The sequence below is a fragment of the Volvox carteri genome (assembly GCF_000143455.1).
Source record: "Volvox carteri f. nagariensis unplaced genomic scaffold VOLCAscaffold_95, whole genome shotgun sequence".
In the NCBI taxonomy this organism is placed as follows: Eukaryota; Viridiplantae; Chlorophyta; class Chlorophyceae; order Chlamydomonadales; family Volvocaceae; genus Volvox; species Volvox carteri.
In genome coordinates, this window is record NW_003307638.1 from 76,682 (window position 1) to 97,542 (window position 20,861).

Sequence of the window (20,861 nt, forward strand, 5' to 3'; positions counted from 1 at the left end):
AAGCCCAGCAACATAAACGAAACTGCATTGGCTTACGATGTGCTAAACGAGGAATGAAAACCTTAGCATGTGTTGGCCACATGATGGCTGCGGCTCCCGAAAAGGGCAGCCCCATCCAGTGCTTATACTTCGCCTTTTGCACTCCCGGTTGCTTCCCATCTGATGGGTACTCCTCTGGCAAGACAGTCAGACGCGTATGGTCCCAGCCGCTCATCAAACGCTCTCTTAGTGCCATTATCATCGCTCCTTCGGGTAGAGGTCTACTCAACAACCAGTCAACACGCTCCTTTACCCCCACGACTTCTTGCGGTATTCCGCTCCAAATATGTTGCACTCCAAGAAGGAAAACACTCGTAACATTGAGATTCCCCAACCCTCCCATTCCGGGTTGGTCAGGGCATCGCTTATCTCCTGCCGTAAAACGGCATGAGCAATGGATCCCACTTGCTTTTGAAGGCGGTTCCAGAAACGGAGGATCTGCTTCACCATGTAATATTGTAAGGGGAGTTCAGCCAGCTCGGCGTACAACAGCCTGTGGGATGGCCGTGCCGTCCCCACTACCTGCCTCATGAATAAAATCTGCAGCTGGACTGCACTATCCTTCAAACAGGCTTCGAACATGCCCTCCGCAAGGTTGGCTTTATCCCGCTGCCTTCCCACCCTGTCCACGACCTCTGCCAGCGCAAAAGGGCCCCACGCCTGGCAGCCATACAACAGAATTGCTCGGACTTGGGTTGCAAAACACCGCATTCGCACATCGGGGGCAAACAGCTTCATTTTGTCCAGCTTTGCGCTTAAGGAAAACATAGCGGACCGACCTGTATCACACAACTGCTGACGGCACGCACTAAAAGGCCGCATGTTGTATATGCATGTTATTGTTAAGACCAGCAAAGCGCCGGACCCCAGCGAGTCGTGCTTGCTTGCATTTGGTTTATTTCCGTAGATTTTAAAACATCTGCAGCCATAAAGAAGAGTATTTGGAGCCGAGGAATTCTTTCGTGGCTGTGAACATGTAAGGATACAGCAGTAGAGTACGTACAGAAGGCTCCCTCCTTTCAGCTTCATCGCACCCGCCGCACCGTCGCCCGCCGCCGTCACCCACGTCGCGCACCAATAAGGGACGGCATGCATCTAAGACAGTTAATATACCCACGTCGCGCACCAATAAGGGACGGCACGCATCTAAGACAGTTAATATACAATGATGCACCTAGCCTTGTGAGATCTAAATCTATTTCATTGCATCCTACGTGGCTTATCTGCGTGGCCAAACCATGCCAACGCGCAATCTGTCCTGGCGCCATTTATCTCCTCGAGAATTCTATCCCTATATTGCGTCTGGTGGCGTGTATATATTAATCATTTTGATGTTACCTAGCACCTAGCTGTCTAGTCGATGCCATGTGTGAAATTTAGCCATCAATCGATTCAGTACCGGACCCACACCTTTATCCAGAGCCGGTACTTAGGTTGATTGGATAAATAACATGAATTAATTTATAAAATGCATCGTGTCAGAAGTATCTGGTCACGTCTTGGAAAAGCTACGGCCGAGGACACGAACCGTTACTAAGATTGCACTTAGGTCCCGACACATCATTTTTAAATATACAATAATATGAAATTCTCAATTATCAAATTTGTATCTGCTTGGAAGATGAGAAGACATTTTGAGAATGAACCCGCCTGTACGAAATGTGGCGAACGGACAAAAACGTAACCGAAACCCAACCGCCGCCAAGCTTGCTTCGACTCCTCAGTCGAATGCTCACGGAGTTTTCTTCAGTATTTTTGGCTGCTGACTTATTTGATGCGTACCTTGCTTAGTAGCTACGCTGGGGACGGGTCGCAGCATAGCTTTTAGTCCTAATATTATCCTATGGCCGGACGGGCTTTACTCTTGGCGGCCCTTCTGGCAGGCGCATGCCTTTCTGTTGCGGGTAAGTATCCTGCTCCAATCCAATTTCTGAAATGGTTTATGCCAGCCACGTTCCTTCGATTCCAACCAGGAATACACTTGCATTGCACAATCCCAAATCAAGGACTCATGCATGATGCCATGACCACTGCGCAGGTGCGGTGACAAATAAGTCGGCGGTGGCAATCAACGTAACAATTCATGTTCAAGGTGCGTGAAAACACGGCGGCTCGCTTGCGCAGCCACACCTTGCTGGGGACAGTCGTAACTTCATTAGATCCTCTCCGACCAGCAAACCAAGCGCGAGGAGGACAATTCTTTCTTAACACTGTGTGTGTTTGTAATACAACTGAGGCATTAGAAGTGCTAGTCCCCCCCAGCGGACGGAGCCCCTGGTAACATGTGGGGTGGTATCGTGCAGTTCTGCATCTCTCGGTTCCACATAATGATGCAGGTAGGTTTATCGGTTTTGTCGTTTGTTAACGAAGCCTGGCCGCGTGCGTGAATGGCTTCAGGCACTGTCCTGGTCTACGTGTCGCACGAAACACCGCTTAGGTCAATAATCCGACCCATATCCACCTCGGATATGCTGTACACCTTGGCGGAGAAGCAGCCCGAGAGCCCCACCTCCGCCTCTATCCGCGTCGACTTCGGCGAGAAGGCTTCATCGCTGTCCACCGGAGACTTAGTGCAAGCCCCAATTACGCTACAGTTGTCAGCTGCACAAGCGGTGCAGCTAGGACTAGGTATGTGAGAACAAAGACAGCAGGCAGGAGGGCAGGAATATACTTCGTTCGTGGTGTCCTCCAAGAAGGATAATGACGTCGGCGTACGTCATAACTATCTCTAGTAGATGTGATATTCTTATTTGAAGTATTTTTTAGTCTTGTTATGTTTGCCTAAGACCTGCTGACGAGCGAACTACTACCGGAAAAGGGCGTTGTGGAAGGCTTCGTCCCGCCGTTCCTGACTGTCAGGGAAAGGCCGTCTGTAAAAAAATTGTCATCATCATGATTGCATCACTAATTTATTACATGTCCTCTAACTCCGCGTTTGCCTATGCACCTCACCTTGCAGCAGGCTCAGCTGGCGGGCGAACGACCTCCTCCAGACGTAGACTCCTCAGTGAGGCGCACGAGCAGGCGCGGCGTATGGTTATGGATTTCCACAACACTCGCCGCTCCGTTCAGGCAGTCCAATCCCTGCTTAGTCTCTTTAGGGCCATCAATATCACCACCTTGTCATCACTTGTGCCCAAGGCAGATAACCCCATTGTCGTTGGGAAGACTGCCGATAAGGTAAATAAATGTACATATGTGCCGCCAAACTGCAGTGGTTGGGCTGTGCTTGCATCCACGCGTCAGGCGACGCCACAAGCGGCGCCACAACTACTGTTTGCGTATCTCAACGGCTCGCGATGCATCCAGCTGCAGCCCGGCTGGGCAGTGCTGACTTATGGACATCTAGTGATGAATCAGGATGGATAATTACTAGTCGTTTGTATCTTATGCTGGCAGAGGGGTTATCTTTTGTCCAAGATCTCAATCTCAAAAAATTTGCACGCATCAGCAATTTAGGAACTATGGTAGTACTGGTTACTTTGGATGGTAGTAATGGTTGCTTTGAAGGTATGCTGAACGCAATATTAATAGTGCGCGTTGTATCGATTTAATTTTGCAGCGCGGTTTTAGCCCGCCGTATAATTATTTCACCGGGTTCTACTCACAACCCTAGCTACTTGACCCTTCCTCCTAGGACCTGTTCATCGTCGACGGCAAGCAACAACGCATCAACTCGATAACTTTTGTGTTCAAGAGCTCATCCTGCGGCTTGAACCCCTCCCTCGACGCCAATAAGCTCCGATCATGGTGGTTCGATCGAGGCAACAGCGCACCAATAGTCGCCACCTTGCAACGCTATTATAACGTAAGTTCGCGTGCATTGCTGTTGGCGGGATGCGTGGAAGGGAAGGGGCCATCTTCAATCGACGCGACTGTGTACTACTGTTATACTTGTGTGTCCGTCCATGCGGCTTTAATTCTGCACCTGTGATCGCTCGCAGTCGTGCTCGTACAACCAGCTCATCTTCCAGCCGGAGGACAATCTGGTGTTTGACGTGGACATCCCTTGCGCTGGAAGCACATCAAGGGGGAAGTACGACTTGAGGACTGGGAATGGAAACGGTGTAAACGCTGATAACGAGTTGTACGGGTTAGTGGAGCTCGCAAAGCAGTACGTTCAAGTAAGCAAGCTAGCTACTTCTATAAACACGAAATCAATATCGGGTGTCTTTATCTTGACAGCGAAGGGTGTGAGTTCCTGCGAGTGTTGCGGGGTCCTCATCGTTCTTTGTATGATTCATGGTTCCTGTTAGTTTAGCTGTTCTCTGCTGAGTGTTTAAACACCAAGTCAACTTGCAATGTTCCTGCCTGTGCTTGAAGTGCGTGGAAGGTATATAAACGAATGCGGACAAATAATACGCCAAACGAGTAATCTTACTTCCCGTATTTTTACCCGTCGTACCCGGGCCCTATCACTTCATGCAGCGCACGAACGCCACGTTGCTCAGGAACTGGTCAAGCTACCGACGCAAAGTTATGGTATTTCCGTTCAACTGGTACAATCAATGGGCTGGCTTCGCAGGACTGGTACGTACGCGGTGCAACCATCGACGCACCTGTTTCAAATGCTAAATCTTAGCTGTTGCGCATTTGCTTTAAAGTTCGGCCATGCCGTGACTATACATGGCCCTGTAGTATTCTTTCAACTGCACAACCATGCATAACGGCTCCAGACTCAGCAAATATGCTAAGGTGGGGCACAGAGTCCCTGGAAATAAAGTTCCAGGATTCATCCAGACATAGAACGGGATGAAAGCTCTCCAACCCTTAGGGGGTGAATGTGTACCCATGCCGATGGACAGTGTGATTGTCCCGGGTATAGTGACGGCGACGTCAATTCCACATTTTGCTACTACTACTACTACTACTACTACTACTACTACTACTACTACTACTACTACTACTACTACTACTACTACTACTACTACTACTACAACTACTACTACTACTACTACTACTACTACTACTACTACTACTACTACTACTACTACTACTACTACTACTACTACTACTAGTGACGCCGCCCGTTGATACGGCAGAATAAGCTGGATACTGGTTATGGATGCTGAACCTGAAAAATACTGGCCTCTCAGAAGTCGGCATGAGTGAGGAGGAGGAAGGTACCCCCGGACACCGAGGAAGATAGGGTCTGCCAGGCTATAGCTAGCTAGTGGGGCCACAGGTGAAGCTGTATTCCCCTACTCAACACAATCATAAACGATGCGCCAAAATACAACGTTTGGAAGGCCCATGTACCGTTTTCATATAATTTTTAGTGATGTCATGGGAATCCAACGTAATTCCAGAATGTCCGCCAACGGATGACATCAATATGGCGTACGACAACTCAAACCAGTCTCTCTTCATATATTTTCTCACAAAAACACGCCTCCAACCAGCAAATAGAACACTTGAGCCAGGGAAGGACACAGCTGTCCCAGTCTTAGCCTGAGGCCCTCGCCCCCGACCATATACAGCCATGGGGGGGGCCTTCCGCCAGTTCCGCCAGGAGCCGCATTCAGATACGGACAGACAGTACTGTAGCACAGGTACGCACGTCCAGCCCAGCTAACCACGACTCTGGACGTACACCATCAACGGGCACGCAAGACAGTTTACAGATATTTAGCACGTCGCTTCGTACTGTTAGATCGGGCAACGACAAAACCCAAATTAGGAAACAGACCGCATCCCAGAAATGGCACAGGTTACAACAGGCCCAAGGTTGAGCTACCCTCGACGGGAAGGACACGTACGTGCCTTCACCTGACGATGTTAGTCCCGTAAGACATGAAAGTGCTTGCTTTACCTTTTAAAGATGAGCCGGCCGACTGGTTTCCTTCGCGGGTTTTGTTGGTGAAATGTACGGACGAGCGAGGGACGAAGTTAAATCCATGTGCGCTGCAGCTGGCAGATGGCTGGCCACAGTTTACATTTATTATCAGGTTATGTTCCGTGGACTGCTTGACGCGCGTGCAGGCCATGGTGGGCTGTGCTCAGGACCAGGACTGCTATACCTGGATCAACCCTGGCGTGGCGGATGACAGACCGGACATGCCTGTCGTGTTCCAAGAGCTTGGTAAGTAAGGGCGTGGATGTAACTGCATGCCTGACTGTACGAAAAAAGGAACGGCGGACAAATCGATATAGTGGCTGTTGTTCACCGGCGCTTGAGGTGGCAACGTTTTTCTTCTGCACAAGCTGTCCATGTAGTGTCACGGGATCTGTCATCCGCCGATCGGTTCTTTAGACGTGATAAAAGACGTGATACAACAATCCACCAGCCCAATAATTGCCGTCGCATAGGGCACATCATGTGGTATTTTCGTACCCGTATAGTAGGATACAACGGCGCTGTTGCCTTACTGGCCATCCTTTATCCTGGAGACGTTACACATGGTATGGGATGGTGGAAGCGCCGTGGATGGCAAACAATGCTTGACGGGGTGCCCCTGCTCCCTACTTTGACACACATCCATCTGCAGGGCATAACATCGGTCTGCTGCACTCCGGCCGCATAGCATGCGACCAAATGGGCTGCCAGCGTGACGAATATGGCGACCCAGCCGACCCCATGGGTTCCGCCTGGGCAATGGATCCGCTCAAGCAGATTGTGTGCACCAACGCGCCGCAGGTGTGTCATGCGGCTTCAATGCGTGTGTAAAATGCCCAAAGATGCAACACCTGTGTGTGTCTCAACAAATTACGCCCAGTATACACATCCGAAATTCATAAGAAATTCCAGCATGCATGTCGGTCTTCCTCCCAATGCAATCTTTGGTTTTCCTTGCACATCAAACATTATGCCCCCGGGAGATCCCGGGATTGAGACCTGTCAAGGTCGAAAATCCTTCCGATGGTTGAAAGTAAAGTGCCCCTAGTCGATGGACGGTGGTGACCTGGGATAACGTTAGCTTGCGAGCTGACCAGGAATGGAGTTGAGCCGCCGTCGACCCGGCAGATTCCGTTGGATGCCGGTGGTGGGTGCGGAACCTAAGCGATCCACTGAGAAGTTGACTATGGTGACTAGATGAGGGTGCCCCGAAATACCGGGGAAGGCAGGGCTTCGCCAGGTAGCGGCCACGGGTGAAGATATACCCCCCTGCCACACATATCACACATCACACATCACACATCATTTATGGATTCACATGAACCCTGTAACGTGCATTTCGCCTCGGCCCGCCTGTCCTGCTGCAGTCGTACAAAGCCGGCTGGTCGTCACCCATTCTGGGCGGCCACTTAAACGCGTCGGACCTGAAGCCTGGCATTTCACGGGATTTCGTCATACCGTCCATGTTAACCACTAAAATGAACATGCTGCGCATCGTGACGGATATAAGCAGTTATAGCATCGATGAAAGCAGCAAGCCGCAGCGGGCGCTGTACGTTTCCTACAGGTACGCCATTGCTTTCCGGTTGCTTCTGTTAAAAGCCCCCAAGCTGTCATGTTGCGCCCAGCGACGTGACGCAGGTAAGAACCAAAGTTCCCCTTTAGGGAAAGAAGAAGTTGAGAATAAGGCAGGATACCAAAGGGGAAATATATCAGTTGCCGCATCCGGATGCGGCAACTGATATGCAACATACACATGAATAAGTACACGCTACACCCGCTTCACGCATATTAACATGGCACATGCATCGATTGCGTTTCGTCAAATGTACGGCTTTTGTTTCCATTAACGGTAGTGCAAAGGCTACGAAATACGAGTGTTCAGGGACCCCGGTGCGATCGTGTTGCTCCTGGCATGGCTCGGCAGCTAGAACATGTAGCGAATGGCGAGTGTCAATATTTTACTCGCAACGCACATACCTGTAGCGACAGGACAAGTTTGGAAATGGACTGGGCATGATCTTAGGGAAAGGCGTGCGCTACCGCATACAAGCTGCATTTTTCACCCTTACAGTGGACAGGGCGGGGTTAACCGGCTCTTACAGCAATCTCCTGCATTATTCCCAGCAAGCCGTTTTCAGAGGTATTTTCACCCTCCACCTGCATTTGGAAATTATGTGCTACTACCCATTACAAAGGAATAGGTTTTAGGAATGCAAAGACCTCAGACGCAGACGTCCAGGTTTGCCACTGGGGATGGACGTCCTGATGAAACTCTTCGGCCATGGGTGAGGGAGCGACGAATGCAGGCAGGCAGCACCCCACGCAGAGAAGATGAATGTGCACCTCTACATAAGCATCCCTGTTTCCTTGGGGCACAGCCCCCCCCTGTGAAGCAGCTCAAGGAAGGCGGAGGGCCCTAGGATTGGGTCCCTGGCTGTCTGCATGCATGCACGCGTCCCTGCCGCCTGCCTGCATGTGTGCGGCCCTGCTGCCTGCCTGCCTGCCTGCTTGCCTGCCTGCCTGCCTGCCTGCCTGCCTGCCTGCCTGCCTGTGTCGCTGCGTAAATCGGTAAAAATGAAAGTATTGCGCCAGGCCAGAATGGGAAAGTTGTAATAGCTGTTTATGTTGTGTATGTATGTGCAGGGTCCGGCCCAGTGAGGCTGGAGGTTATGACTCGGGACTGAACACAAACTGGAATAACCGCGTCTGGTGCGTAAGTATCGGGGCAAATAATAGCAAACAGACCCCATCGTTTTTAGGGATCTCGCATAATGGTAATACCGTAATTACCGACCGTAATTTTGATCTTTTGGCAACCGTAATTACACTACACCGTAAGAACCGTAATTTTACGGTGTTTTCTGGGGTTCACCGTAATTGCTTACGGTGTAATGCGCAACACCGTAAATGCCGTAACTGTAATTCCCAGCCCTAACTGGTATGTATGTCCAGCAAGACCTGGTTGTGTACGGGCTGGGTGTGCGGAGTTCACTATCACTTGTCCGTTCCGCACCCACCTGCAGGTGCACACTCCTTCGTTTCACGTTACCATGCATATGCTTTTTTTACGTTTGATTTCCGGACGCTTGCTCAGGATTCATGAATACAACGACACGGCTAATGGCAATCCGGGAGTTTCTGGCAGATTGCCGCTGGTGTTGGCGATGCTGACGGATGAACGGAACCCGCCCAACATCGGTAGCGGCTGGGGTCGCCTGTCTCGCAGCTTCTCACAGTTGGTGCCGGGGCTGGGTGGCATGACGATCAGAATCAAAACCAGAACTCCTGACAACGCAACGGTATCGGTATGCCGCTTCCTAAGGCAGCTTGAGGGTGATGGCCCGTCTAGTGTGACTTGTGACGATGGCATCGACAACGACTGGTGAGCAGGCTGGCTAGCTACATATAGCAGAGCCACCCTGTGCCATTCTGAGAAATTTGAACCGTCGGGAAAGGGGGTTGCCATAAGTGCATTTCTGCCCTGCCTAGTCGAAAGTGTCCTAATTCGATGCCCGTTTGGCTATAACACCTCCGCTGTGGCCTCTATCCTTGCCCTTGGCGAAAGGCCATACATGTTCCCTAGGGTCTCCCTAGGGTCTCCCATTTAAAGTATTGGGAGTGGGAGTGGCTTTGAGTATTTGGGGCCGTCTAGGCCATGGCGCGGGGCTCGCCTTGGTGCCCCATCGTGCCCCGTGCCTTTCCTGACCCGTACATTGGTTGGGTGCATGCGATGCGCTCGTGCAGCACCATGTTGATTCGGTCAGACAGATAAACTTCAACATCCTTCCTTGAAGACCGCATACATACAACGTCCATGGCCCCCCCGGCTTTTACGGACACACCCGCACTTGTGTGCGGAACTTGTAACTTGTAACTTGTACATAGATGCCAGCAGTTAGGCCACTGTACAGCCTTGGCTCTGGTACTATCCACACAAAACGCTATTTCTTACCTAGATCCTGACGACATGCCTGCCAAGTGTATCTTGCCATCCCACCCATCCCCAACGGATGTCTTCACCTCATGCCATCGCATGCAGTGATGGGCTGGTGGATATGGACGACCCGGACTGCAACACCTCCCAGCGGTTCCCACCGCCAACAGCAGCGGGCGCCCCGGCGCGGCCACCGCCGCCACGTGTGTCCACACAATCCCCCATGCTGCTGCAAGCCGCCCCACTGCGTCGAAGTCCTCCTCCCTTGCCGAGGCCATCCACACCCACACGGAGGCAGCGCAGAAGGCGTCCTCCAGGCTCACCTCGGCCTCCTCCGGCGACTCCATCGCGGCCTAAGAGAAATAAGAACAGGTCTCCAGCTACTTGAAGACGAAGGGTCATCCGTTTCCCCTAGCTACTCGACACAGATCTATAGATCTATAGTCCATCCGAGATCTTTATTGGATCCTGTGCTGTAGCAGCTGACCGCTGAAAAGGTCTCTCGAGTTGCTGGCGGTCGCACTCTGCGCATATTTATAGCACCGTACTGTGTACCGGCTGCTACATGTGCGTCGTGCCGCCTCCGAGCGATGCACAGGATGCGAGGCCCTGAAGTCACCTTGGGCCCTGAAGTCACCTTGGGCAGTAAATCGAATGGCCGCCGAAAAGGCCTCTCGAGATGCTAGGGCAATTAGATGAATGGATGGTGTGTGCCGTACTAGGTAACGACGGCTACTGCATGCTGCAGAAAGGGGCAGCAGATGCGCTAAATAAGCAGTCGAGTAATAGGCATAGCAGCTGCTAAGAGCAGTAACATTATTTGAGTTTCGTGCAAGGACGTCGGCGACGCTTGCTCTACCGCCCTGCCGTGGACAGATCCTGCATTAACTCGTGTGCTGTTGAATACGAACGATAGGCTAAGTGACCTGCCGCTGGTAAATATGATGCATCAGTATGATGGTATAAATATGCTTAATGCGGCTGATGATTATGGGTCTGCTAGCTGCTGGTTCCAATATAACTATAGCTGCATATTCCCACTAGCACGTTAATTCATTTCATGCGTACAACGTATGTACATGCGTGTTGAGCGGTACTGAGAGATAATAAGGGCGGCGAATGTACCGTTTGTTTATGCAAACGGACTTTCCAAGCAAACCAACGAGCCCATTCTACGGAAGTAATAAACACACACACACACATACACACATATACACACACATACACATACACACATATACACACACATACACACATACACACACATACACACACATACACACACATACACACACATACACACACATACACACACATACACACACATACACACATACACACACATACACACACGTACACATAAACACACATAAACACACATAAACACACATAAACACACATAAACACACATAAACACACATAAACACACATAAACACACATAAACACACATAAACACACATAAACACACGCAACGCCTCCAAACCCCCGGGGGAGGAGAGCGGAGCTAGCGGACCTGCAGCTCTCGGCTCCTTAAAAAGGGTCAGAGCCCCCTCGCGCCCCTCTCCCGTCCGCGGGAGAGAGCTTAGGCGGTCTTTCCGTTGGGGCTGGGCAGCAGCCCCTGGCCAATGTCAGGCCCGGTCAGATACTTGTAACCTTCACACACGTACACACACACACACGCACACACACGCACACGCACACACACACGCACACACGCACGCACACACGCACGCACACACGCACACACACACGCACACACACGCACACGCACACACGCACGCACACACGCACGCGCACACACACGCACACACGCGGCACAGGCGGGCATGGCTGCCGTCTCTGGGGGCGTCTAGCTGTTGGCTAGCTATGCGCCATGCATGCACGAGTGCTTACAGCTTGGGCTCGCCGACCTCGTCCCAAAGAGGTCCAGCAGTAGATAGACCCGCTCAAAAGGGGGCAGCATCATTGCAATCTCTAAACCACACGCGACATATGACATGACGCACGCACACACGCAAATCGAAATTTCAGTAGCCAGCTGAGTTTGCAAAGGATGTTTAAGAAGGGTTCAGCTCTCTTGGCATGTCCCTGAGTACTCTTTGCCTGGTCTTACATTTGTGTTAATTGCTAGGGGATGGGATCTCCCCAAATCGAGTCTGGATACGAACATAGCGCTCCAGGCATGATGTAGCACATTTCTACCCCAAAGGTGAATGCCCGGGTGGGCGAAAGTCTACCAGTTGAGTCTATAATTAAGTCCTCCTTCTCGTACGGAGAAGTAATAATAACAAACAAATTCATACTCCTACGGGATCTCAAACAACCTGAAATCCTACAGGATATGCCCGGGGGCGCCCGAGGTTGTTCGCTCCAGGGGGGAGGAATGTAAGAAGGGTTCAGCCCCCTTAGCATCTCCCTGAGTACTCTTTGCCTGGTGTTACAGCATGTCCGTCCTGTCGACATAGCTACCCGGAAAGCCCAGAAAGCAGCAATCATGCATATGCACATGTAGCCATCGTCATACGCACGGCCGTCATTAAGACACGGCTGGCTGTAGCAACCCCGCAGGCGGCCCACTGGGTCCACCCAGCAGGGTGATTACCCCGAGTGGGATCATGACCCCACTCAGCATCAGGTTACAGCTACAGCAGAAACCGGGATAATAATCAGTGTTAATCGATTTACTGCATCAGTACGTGGGTTTGCATGGTCAAGCAACCACGTCTAACCACGTCTGCGGAATCTGTAGCGTTTTTAGATCATGCTTTAGTGCTTTATTGTATTAGGGCAGTCCAGGCAGGGACACGATCTATAGACGATGCAGGGCATGATCTACAGACGATGCAGATTTTACAGACGCAGGAAGCCTTTACCCTGCAGATGTTAATGAATGCATTAACGCTTACATAATGTCCATGAATTCATCATGTCGCAAAGCACTGTGTATTGTGTGTGTGTGTGTTACATGGTTGGGGGTGCGTGACCCCATACCTGCAGAACTACCCATACGAAGCATCTTGAGTTTCGGTGAGCCCACATACGTTCCAACATCCTCGCCAGACGTGCGGGTTCCCATTGCATGGCCTCCAACATACTCTGTTGATGATCGAATCCCTCTTCAGCACGAATATCATTATAGGCTGGGCATTCCAATAACACGTGTTTTTCATCCTCAATTCGGCTATTAGGACCACAACAGTGGCAAAACCGCTGCCCCCTGGGGACATGGTACTTGCCCCTTCGTGCTCTGTTCGCCTCCAAAGCCCAGCAACATAAACGAAACTGCATTAGCTTACGATGTGCTAAACGAGGAATGAAAACCTTAGCATGTGTTGGCCACATGACGGCTGCGGCTCCCGAAAAGGGCAGCCCCATCCAGTGCTTATACTTCGCCATTTGCACTCCCGGTTGCTTCCCATCTGATGGGTACTCCTCTGGCAAGACAGTCAGACGCGTATGGTCCCAGCCGCTCATCAAACGCTCTCTTTCATGCCGTTATTATCGCTCCTTCTGGTAGAGGTCTACTCAACAACCAGTCAACACGTTCCTTTACCCCCACGACTTCTTGCGGTATTCCGCTCCAAATGTTGCACTCCAAGAAGGAAAACAGTCGTAACATTGAGATTCCCCAACCCTCCCATTCCGGGTTGGTCAGGGCATCGGTTATCTCCTGCCGTAAAACTGCATGAGCAATGGATCCCACTTGCTTTTGAAGGCGGTTCCAGAAACGGAGGATCTGCTTCACCATGTAATATTGTAAGGGGAGTTCAGCCAGCTCCGCATACAACAGCCTGTGGGATGGCCGTGCCGTCCCCACTACCTGCCTCATGAATAAAATCTGCAGCTGGACTGCACTATCCTTCAAACAGGCTTCGAACATGCCCTCCGCAAGGTTGGCTTTATCCCGCCGCCTTCCCGCCCTGTTCACGACCTCTGCCAGCGCAAAAGGGCCCCACGCCTGGCAGCCATACAACCGAATTGCTCGGACTTGGGTTGCAAAACACCGCATTCGCACATCGGGGGCAAACAGCTTCATTTTGTCCAGCTTTGCGCTTAAGGAAAACATAGCGGACCGACCTGTATCACACAACTGCTGACGGCACGCACTAAAAGGCCGTTCTGGCCCATATACCAAGCCCAGATATCGAGCGCTATCTTTGGCAGGTACTACCTGGCCTGATAGCCGTAACTGTTGACATCTCCCGCTAAGTTCCGACTGCTGGGTGCCGTCACATGCAAAAACAAGCCTTTCACACTTTGAGACATTTGGTCGCATCCCAAAAGCTTCACAAAACAAGTCCACAAGATGTAGCAACTCAGACATTCGCTCTACTGACGTCGCTAGCAGACTAACATCGTCTGCATACAACAGTATGGAGACGCGCTTGCTGTCCACAAGGGGTGCGTCACACTTACGTGCACCAGCTTCTACAAGGTCATGAGTATCAATCAGATCGGCTAGTGTCTCGATGAAGAGTCCAAACAACTCCGTAGATAAAGGACACCCTTGCTTCACTCCTTGCATCTGTACATACACAGCTGGGGGGTTCGGCCGAACCCAGAGGGCAGGAGACAGCGAAGTAGTCACGCTACGTAGAAACGCGGCAGCCAGGGGCGCACGAGATGAACTGTCTTGCTTGGCACGCGAGTCCCATCGGGCAGGAGCGTCGGGCAAGCATATCTGGTAAGGTTTTGGTCGCCCTGACTTCAGATACGACCCTATCCGCATCAGCTCTGCCAGCGCTGTCAGTTGCCCTAGAAAGCCTTTACTGGCCACAACAAACATTTATTCTAGATGATGAAGCATGATCTAGCGAACACAATGCTACAGTCCCGACAGGTTCCGAAGTCCTCGATCATCGGCGGTCCTTGCTATAGCAAATAGGCAGTCTGAGGCGCCCGCGCACTCCGCTGCGAAGTAGTCCGCAGCGGAATACTCTCGTATGCGGCCTACGAGACTTTTGACTGCTTTTATGACAGATGCCATTTGCTTCTCATTGCCGGCGGCGATTACGAAGTTACATGCATGGGAAACTGCCGCTGGTCAGTAGAAGCAATAAAAGATTTATTAAAACTGCATCAGAAAGTGATAAGTGTTATTAAATGTGCACTGCGCGGAAGGGAATTCCTGCTTCGAAGTAGCGTTACTTCCAGGATTTTATGTGCCATCGCCATAAATGCATGGGGAAGTGTCAGACCTGAGGTACGTAACTCCCGCTGGCGGGACGTACCTATAACGGAGCACCGACGTTACCGAGCAAACGCAAAAACGTCGCCATCAGGAAACACCTGACTGCTCTAAAACTCGGATGTGGGCTTCCTCGTGTGTGGACTGGCGAGGAGGCTGTTTCAATCATCAGGTCATGCGTCCGTGCACATACATATAAGCGAACTAGCGGCTGGATACCGGCATGCATATGCATATCCTCTGCACGCATGCATGACTGCTACCGAACGTTACGTAACGTTAAAACCATATTGATATGGCTTGCTTGTACAAGTGGAACCGCCCCTAGATTCCTTCCTTCTCCAACAGTGACGCGTGCAGGGCTTGTGGTGGTGGGGGGGGGAATTAGCCATTTTAAACATATTGACGCCACTGCCAACACCTTGCAGGTAGGGCCATTTTTTTCCTTCACTTGTAGCCTTGCTTGCAGCAGGGTCCAGGGCTACGGAACCCTCACGTTGTTTGCTGCTGGCTACACGACCAAGTACATATAATGCATTACATACATGCGAATGCATATAGGATGCGGCGAAAGGTTTGCTTGTAACAGGCTTTCTCCCTACTCGCCTTCCATCCCTTGTAACCGTGCGTCCTCTCCCAAAAAGGCCATCCGTGTGCCCCTCCGCTGGCTTTGGAATGAAGCAAGCCACGGGGATTAAAAGATAGGGATAGGATAGCTCAACCCTTTCACAAGCATGTGCCATATGGCATCTCTGGTTTAAGGAAAAGCGCGATGGCAGCACACTGCCCTTGCCCTTCCTCGAGGGCAACCTGTTTGTTTCCTTAAGCGTGCGATGCACGGAACGTCTGCTGTATGTCTGTTGACCAGCCGCGCGGCCGCGCGGCGCGTTATTGCCAACGGAAGGAATATCACCATATTCACAATACTTTCAGGATATCCCCACACAGAAAACACATGAAGCCAAACCTGAACGATTCTGGACGACGCGATTGGCCTTCAGATTCCGAACGGTTCTGTACGCACGGCTGCTGAAACATGAACTAAAGGAGACGAATCGATCGGTCGTGTAACGTGCTCAAAAACCTCAAAAACTGTGCAATGGGTTTAATTACTGTTTCTTTCTTAACTTATACACATAATTACATCGCCCTGTAAGTTATATACTTGAGTCCTGCTGAGCAGGCCTACAGCCAAATATGGCCCCAAGGGGCCTGCTGCTGCGTGTAGTTGCTTTGCTAGCAGGAGCATGTTTGAACCTCCAAAGTAAGACATACATTTAATGTGTCCTACCCCGCATACTTTGTAAATTAACTCTCATGTTCCGCTCTGTTGATGGCGGGGTTTCAGCGTCCATAATAACTGCACAACTGCCCCACATAAAACATCAGATTATATCAATCATTATTAAGGATTAACTTTAGAGTTTAATGGAGCCTCAAAAGTGCAATTGCTTGATCATGTGTGCAAGGAATGGCGCTAGCCAACATTCCGTAGCTGGGCTCAAGCACCTGCCAAGGTTTTTTAACATGCGAAAAGACAAGTCCGAGTTATTCTAAGAATCTAGCATTTTTGTAATGAAAACGTCGCTCAATATCATTAACCGTCGTCGTTGTCCGTCCAGGTGCGTGGGCTCAACGAGCGGTCGGCACGGGCTCCGTTGTCAATAATGTGACAATTTTCGTTGAAGGTAATGTTAGATTACGATTTATTTGCCTATTAGAAGTATTACGCGGTATGCCGATGTCCTTTACTTGCTTGCTTTGCTTGTAATTATTATAACAGTATATAATGGGAAGGCCGAATACATATACCGCGCTTCTTGATCGCAAACCACCGTTCACGTGCGTGACGTAATAAGCTAACAAACTATCCGCCCAAGCAAACTGCCATCACTGCATATAACACAACCGTTGCTGCGTTCCCATAGTGTCCCTCTTGCCCCGGCATTTTGCGTATTGGATAATTTTCTCGTGTGCGCAGGCACTGTGCAGGTCTACGTGACGGACTTCACTTCGCCGAAGTATGCACGCGAGGCCAACAGGGCGAATGCATACAAGCCCGAGTACACATATACACTTGTCGAGAGACGCGCAAGCAGCGTAACTCCCTTGGAAATCCCAGTAAATTTTGGTGAAAAGGCTGGTTTTCTAAAGACAGGTGACGTGGTGCAGACGTCTCTCGTTTTGCAACTTTCAGTCACTCAAGCATCGCGGCTTGGTCTAAGTAAGTGTAAGATGGAAATTGCCGAATACCTATTATTAATCCTCATGCATGCACCGATATTAATTTTTTTCCAGTCGCACGAAAAATTCAATAGCTCTGCCGTTCGCGGCATTTTTTTGATACATCGGGTCGCCGTGGGGAAAAACGTGTGGAAGAGGGAATAATACCCGGGGGGGAAGAGGGAATAATACCCGGCGGGGGGAAGAGGGAATAATACCCGGCGGGGGGAAGAGGGAATAATACCCGGCGGGGGGAAGAGGGAATAATACCCGGCGGGGGGAAGAGGGAATAATACCCGGCGGGGGGAAGAGGGAATAATACCCGGCGGGGGGAAGAGGGAATAATACCCGGCGGGGGGAAGAGGGAATAATACCCGGCGGGGGGAAGAGGGAATAATACCCGGCGGGGGGAAGAGGGAATAATACCCGGCGGGGGGAAGAGGGAATAATACCCGGCGGGGGGAAGAGGGAATAATACCCGGCGGGGGGAAGAGGGAATAATACCCGGCGGGGGGAAGAGGGAATAATACCCGGCGGGGGGAAGAGGGAATAATACCCGGCGGGGCAGATTCTCCCTCGGCTTAGATATGACCAGGCAGGCGGCGGACTTTCGGCTATGAAGAGCCAACTATTTGTAACGTTTCCGTTCTCGTTCTCTTACATCTCATTCCTGGTAAGGCTGCTAAGGATACTCACGGATATTGGTTTCTTTAGTAGCTGGCTGCTGAAAAGGCCTCTCGAGATGCTGGTGGACGCGCTTAGCGCGTATTCGTAGACGTTATTTGTGCTGTACTGAGTACCAGCTACTACAGTTTCGGAGCTACAGCGGCACCGTTACATACCAGCTAATGCTTTGGCCCCCCCCACCCCAACTGAAACCGTTTTGAGAACGTTAGGCTGGGAAACGTACCAAGGCTACAGCAGCAACGGCCGCCGGTTGCTGAGCGAGGAGCACGAGAAGGCTCGACGCATGGTGCTGGATTTCCACAACACCAAACGTTCACTGCAGGAGTTTACGAGCCTTGCCGATCTTCTGCGCACGACGAGTGATGCCCTCTTACCCGAGACGCCCCGGGCGGATAATCCCATAGTCATTGAGAAGACGGCCGATAAGGTGTGTGTTTGTGTGTGCTTGTGTGTGCTTGTGTTGTGTGTTTGTGTGTGTTTGTGTGTGTTTGTGTGTGTTTGTGTGTGTTTGTGTGTGTTTGTGTGTGTTTGTGTGTGTTTGTGTGTGCTTCTGTGTGTGTTTTGTGTGTGTGTGTGTGTGTTTGTGTGTGTGTGTGTGTGTGTTTGTGTGTGTTTGTGTGTGTTTGTGTGTGTTTGTGTGTGTTTGTGTGTGCTTCTGTGTGTGTTTTTTGTGTGTGTGTGTTTGTGTGTGCGTTCCCGTCTGATGTTGGGCATATGCGTACAGGGCCATGTGGGCCAGGGGCTCACGCGCTGGTGGGAGGATAGGTCGCAGGTCGACATACAGGTCAATAGCAGTTGGCCGGTAGCCACACGTACAGTTCCTCCTTGGCTTGCCTGGATGCATGCATGAACACACGCCACGCACGCACGGATAAGGCATATCAATCTTGGCTACCGGCTCCAGGGTGCCTACCTAGCCACCTAGCCACCCGTATACTGCAATGTTATGTCTCAAGTACGTATGTCTATCTGAACTCCCTGAATGCGACTCGGTCTAGTTTCACGCAGTCGTCGAGAGCGACGATGGACACTGTTGCTAGAGTTTCTTTGTGTAAGAGTCTCAAGTTGCACATATTGCACGAGTTTTTTCAGGCCGGCGGCACGAACGCGTGTTTGAAGTGTCCCGCGCGCGCTTCGATGCAAGGAGTATACAATGATACACCGTGCTGTGCCCGTGACTGGATGCGATACTGCTGCAGGATCTATTTGTAAGCGATGGCAAGAAGCAAAACCTTACTTCGCTGACATTCGTGTTCAGGAGCTCATACTGCGGCCTGAATCCTAACCTCACCGCAGCGATTGTGCGACAATGGTGGTACGACAACGGCGTCAATGCCTTCGTCACGGCTAGCCTGCAGCGCTATATCCGGGTATGCAAGCCTTGCAGTAAAAGTTTAAGCCAGGCTGAGCAGCGCACGAACCACCTTTTGCAAACTTTTTAATCGCCTCTAGATAGATCGCACCCTGATGCACTAGGGCCGTCCCTGCCTATTATACCAGAGCACTTTCTATAGACAATCAAACATTTCCAAGACGACGAAGCACGCATGGATTGAGTTTAATGCTGTAGCCGCCAGCTGGCATTGAATTTGAATTGAATTGAGTTGAATTGTTACAGGGTGGGAGGCTTCTGGGCCATTTGAACACATTGTCATTTCTACGATTTATCATACCATACAGCACCATCCACCATTACCACACTGTACTACGCCATACGAACTGGAAGTCCTAGGCGATTGACCCTGCCTTCTAGGATCCCTCCTCATCCGTTCACCCGAACATCCGCAGAGGCAGAGGGTTCAGCAATCGCCACCAATATAGCGTGCAAATTTTGATCCATCAACTGCGACCTCAACTCCACATTTCAGCAGCTAGTCATAATCCCACGCTCCCGACAATGTCGGAGGTCTCCCCAGAAATCGAATCCAGGACTTTAAACTGTATAAGACAGTAGTGTCGACCAGACTAGACCAGCTAGCGCTGGCATTGGTTTCGCACAATATAATGTAACAAAAATATTATTATTATTAAATTATTATTATTATTGTCGCCAGCTGCAGTGTGTAGGAAATGCATGTAAACAGGTCGTTAGCTTGTTCATTTGATCATGCATAACCAGTGGAGTGGGGACATGAAGCAGAAACCAATAAGCAACACGTGGTGTGGTTGTTACAGTGGGCTCCAGACTCCCGAAGAGTAGAGCCATCGGGCCAGCTGGCCGTGCACTGCAGTAGAGACTAATATACCAAAAGATTATCATCTCAGATAATTAACCTCTCATCGGTAACCGCTCTCGCGAACAAATCAATTTGCCAGATATAATCCTCAAAAAGGGGTGATGTGCGCCAACGGATTCCCAACCTTTTCGTGGAATTCCTAAAGCTGCGAAACCCTGAATGCGGCCCCAAAAATCAACAATAACTCGACAAATTGCTTCTTCCGTAAGGGAAGGACCAGGTAACAGTGCCGGGTTGGTTTTCATGTTTGCAGCCATATAACGTCTCCCATGCTCCATGGCTGACACCGCAGCAAGAGCCACAACATCCCAAACACATTGTTGCACTGATTGTGGGGCTTGGATAAGCCAAAGTTGCTCCCTTGAGACTGGCAATCCTATTGAAAGAGTAAGTTGGTCTGCTATTGCCTGTGCCACCGGACAGGCCCAGAAATGATGATAGCGAGGGGATACACCTCCCACTGAACCTATTGGATAACCTCCACAACCACATATCGTTGGGCGCGACATCCTAAGATGGGAATTTCCTAACATAGGCACCCCATCAACCGCAAGACGCCACCAAATCTCTTTTTGTTCATTTTCCCACCGTAAATGAAACCATAAACGATGGAATGTCCGTTGCAAAAGAAAAATAGCTTCATCCAATATCTCAGAAGAACCCGTCGCCTCTTTGATGAAAAGGGTATGNGGCCACACGGCGAGCCATCGAAA

General features: G+C 50.7%; 2 protein-coding genes across 2 annotated transcripts in view; both read left to right on the forward strand.

The window, feature by feature from the left end:
* Positions 1-1,882: 1,882 nt before the first annotated feature.
* On the forward strand, positions 1,883-10,169 carry VOLCADRAFT_99770 (uncharacterized protein; the record flags this gene model as incomplete). The annotated part of the gene is made up of 13 exons (XM_002958451.1): positions 1,883-1,943; positions 2,078-2,131; positions 2,999-3,219; positions 3,677-3,847; positions 3,984-4,163; positions 5,520-5,591; positions 6,022-6,121; positions 6,528-6,676; positions 7,243-7,442; positions 8,522-8,591; positions 8,902-9,260; positions 9,918-10,015; positions 10,111-10,169. The coding sequence occupies 13 exons, from the start codon at positions 1,883-1,885 to the stop codon at positions 10,167-10,169; spliced, it is 1,794 nt and encodes a 597-aa protein (XP_002958497.1).
* A 6,029-nt stretch (positions 10,170-16,198) lies between these two features.
* The window catches only part of VOLCADRAFT_99771 (uncharacterized protein), a gene marked incomplete at both ends in the record, with an annotated part of 15,000 nt that continues 10,337 nt past the window's right edge, over positions 16,199-20,861 (forward strand). Inside the window, 5 exons of the mRNA XM_002958452.1 lie at positions 16,199-16,265; positions 16,624-16,689; positions 16,983-17,159; positions 18,121-18,338; positions 19,111-19,281. Of these exons, the coding sequence (XP_002958498.1) occupies positions 16,199-16,265; positions 16,624-16,689; positions 16,983-17,159; positions 18,121-18,338; positions 19,111-19,281 (699 nt within the window). The remainder of the gene's footprint in view (positions 16,266-16,623; positions 16,690-16,982; positions 17,160-18,120; positions 18,339-19,110; positions 19,282-20,861) is intronic.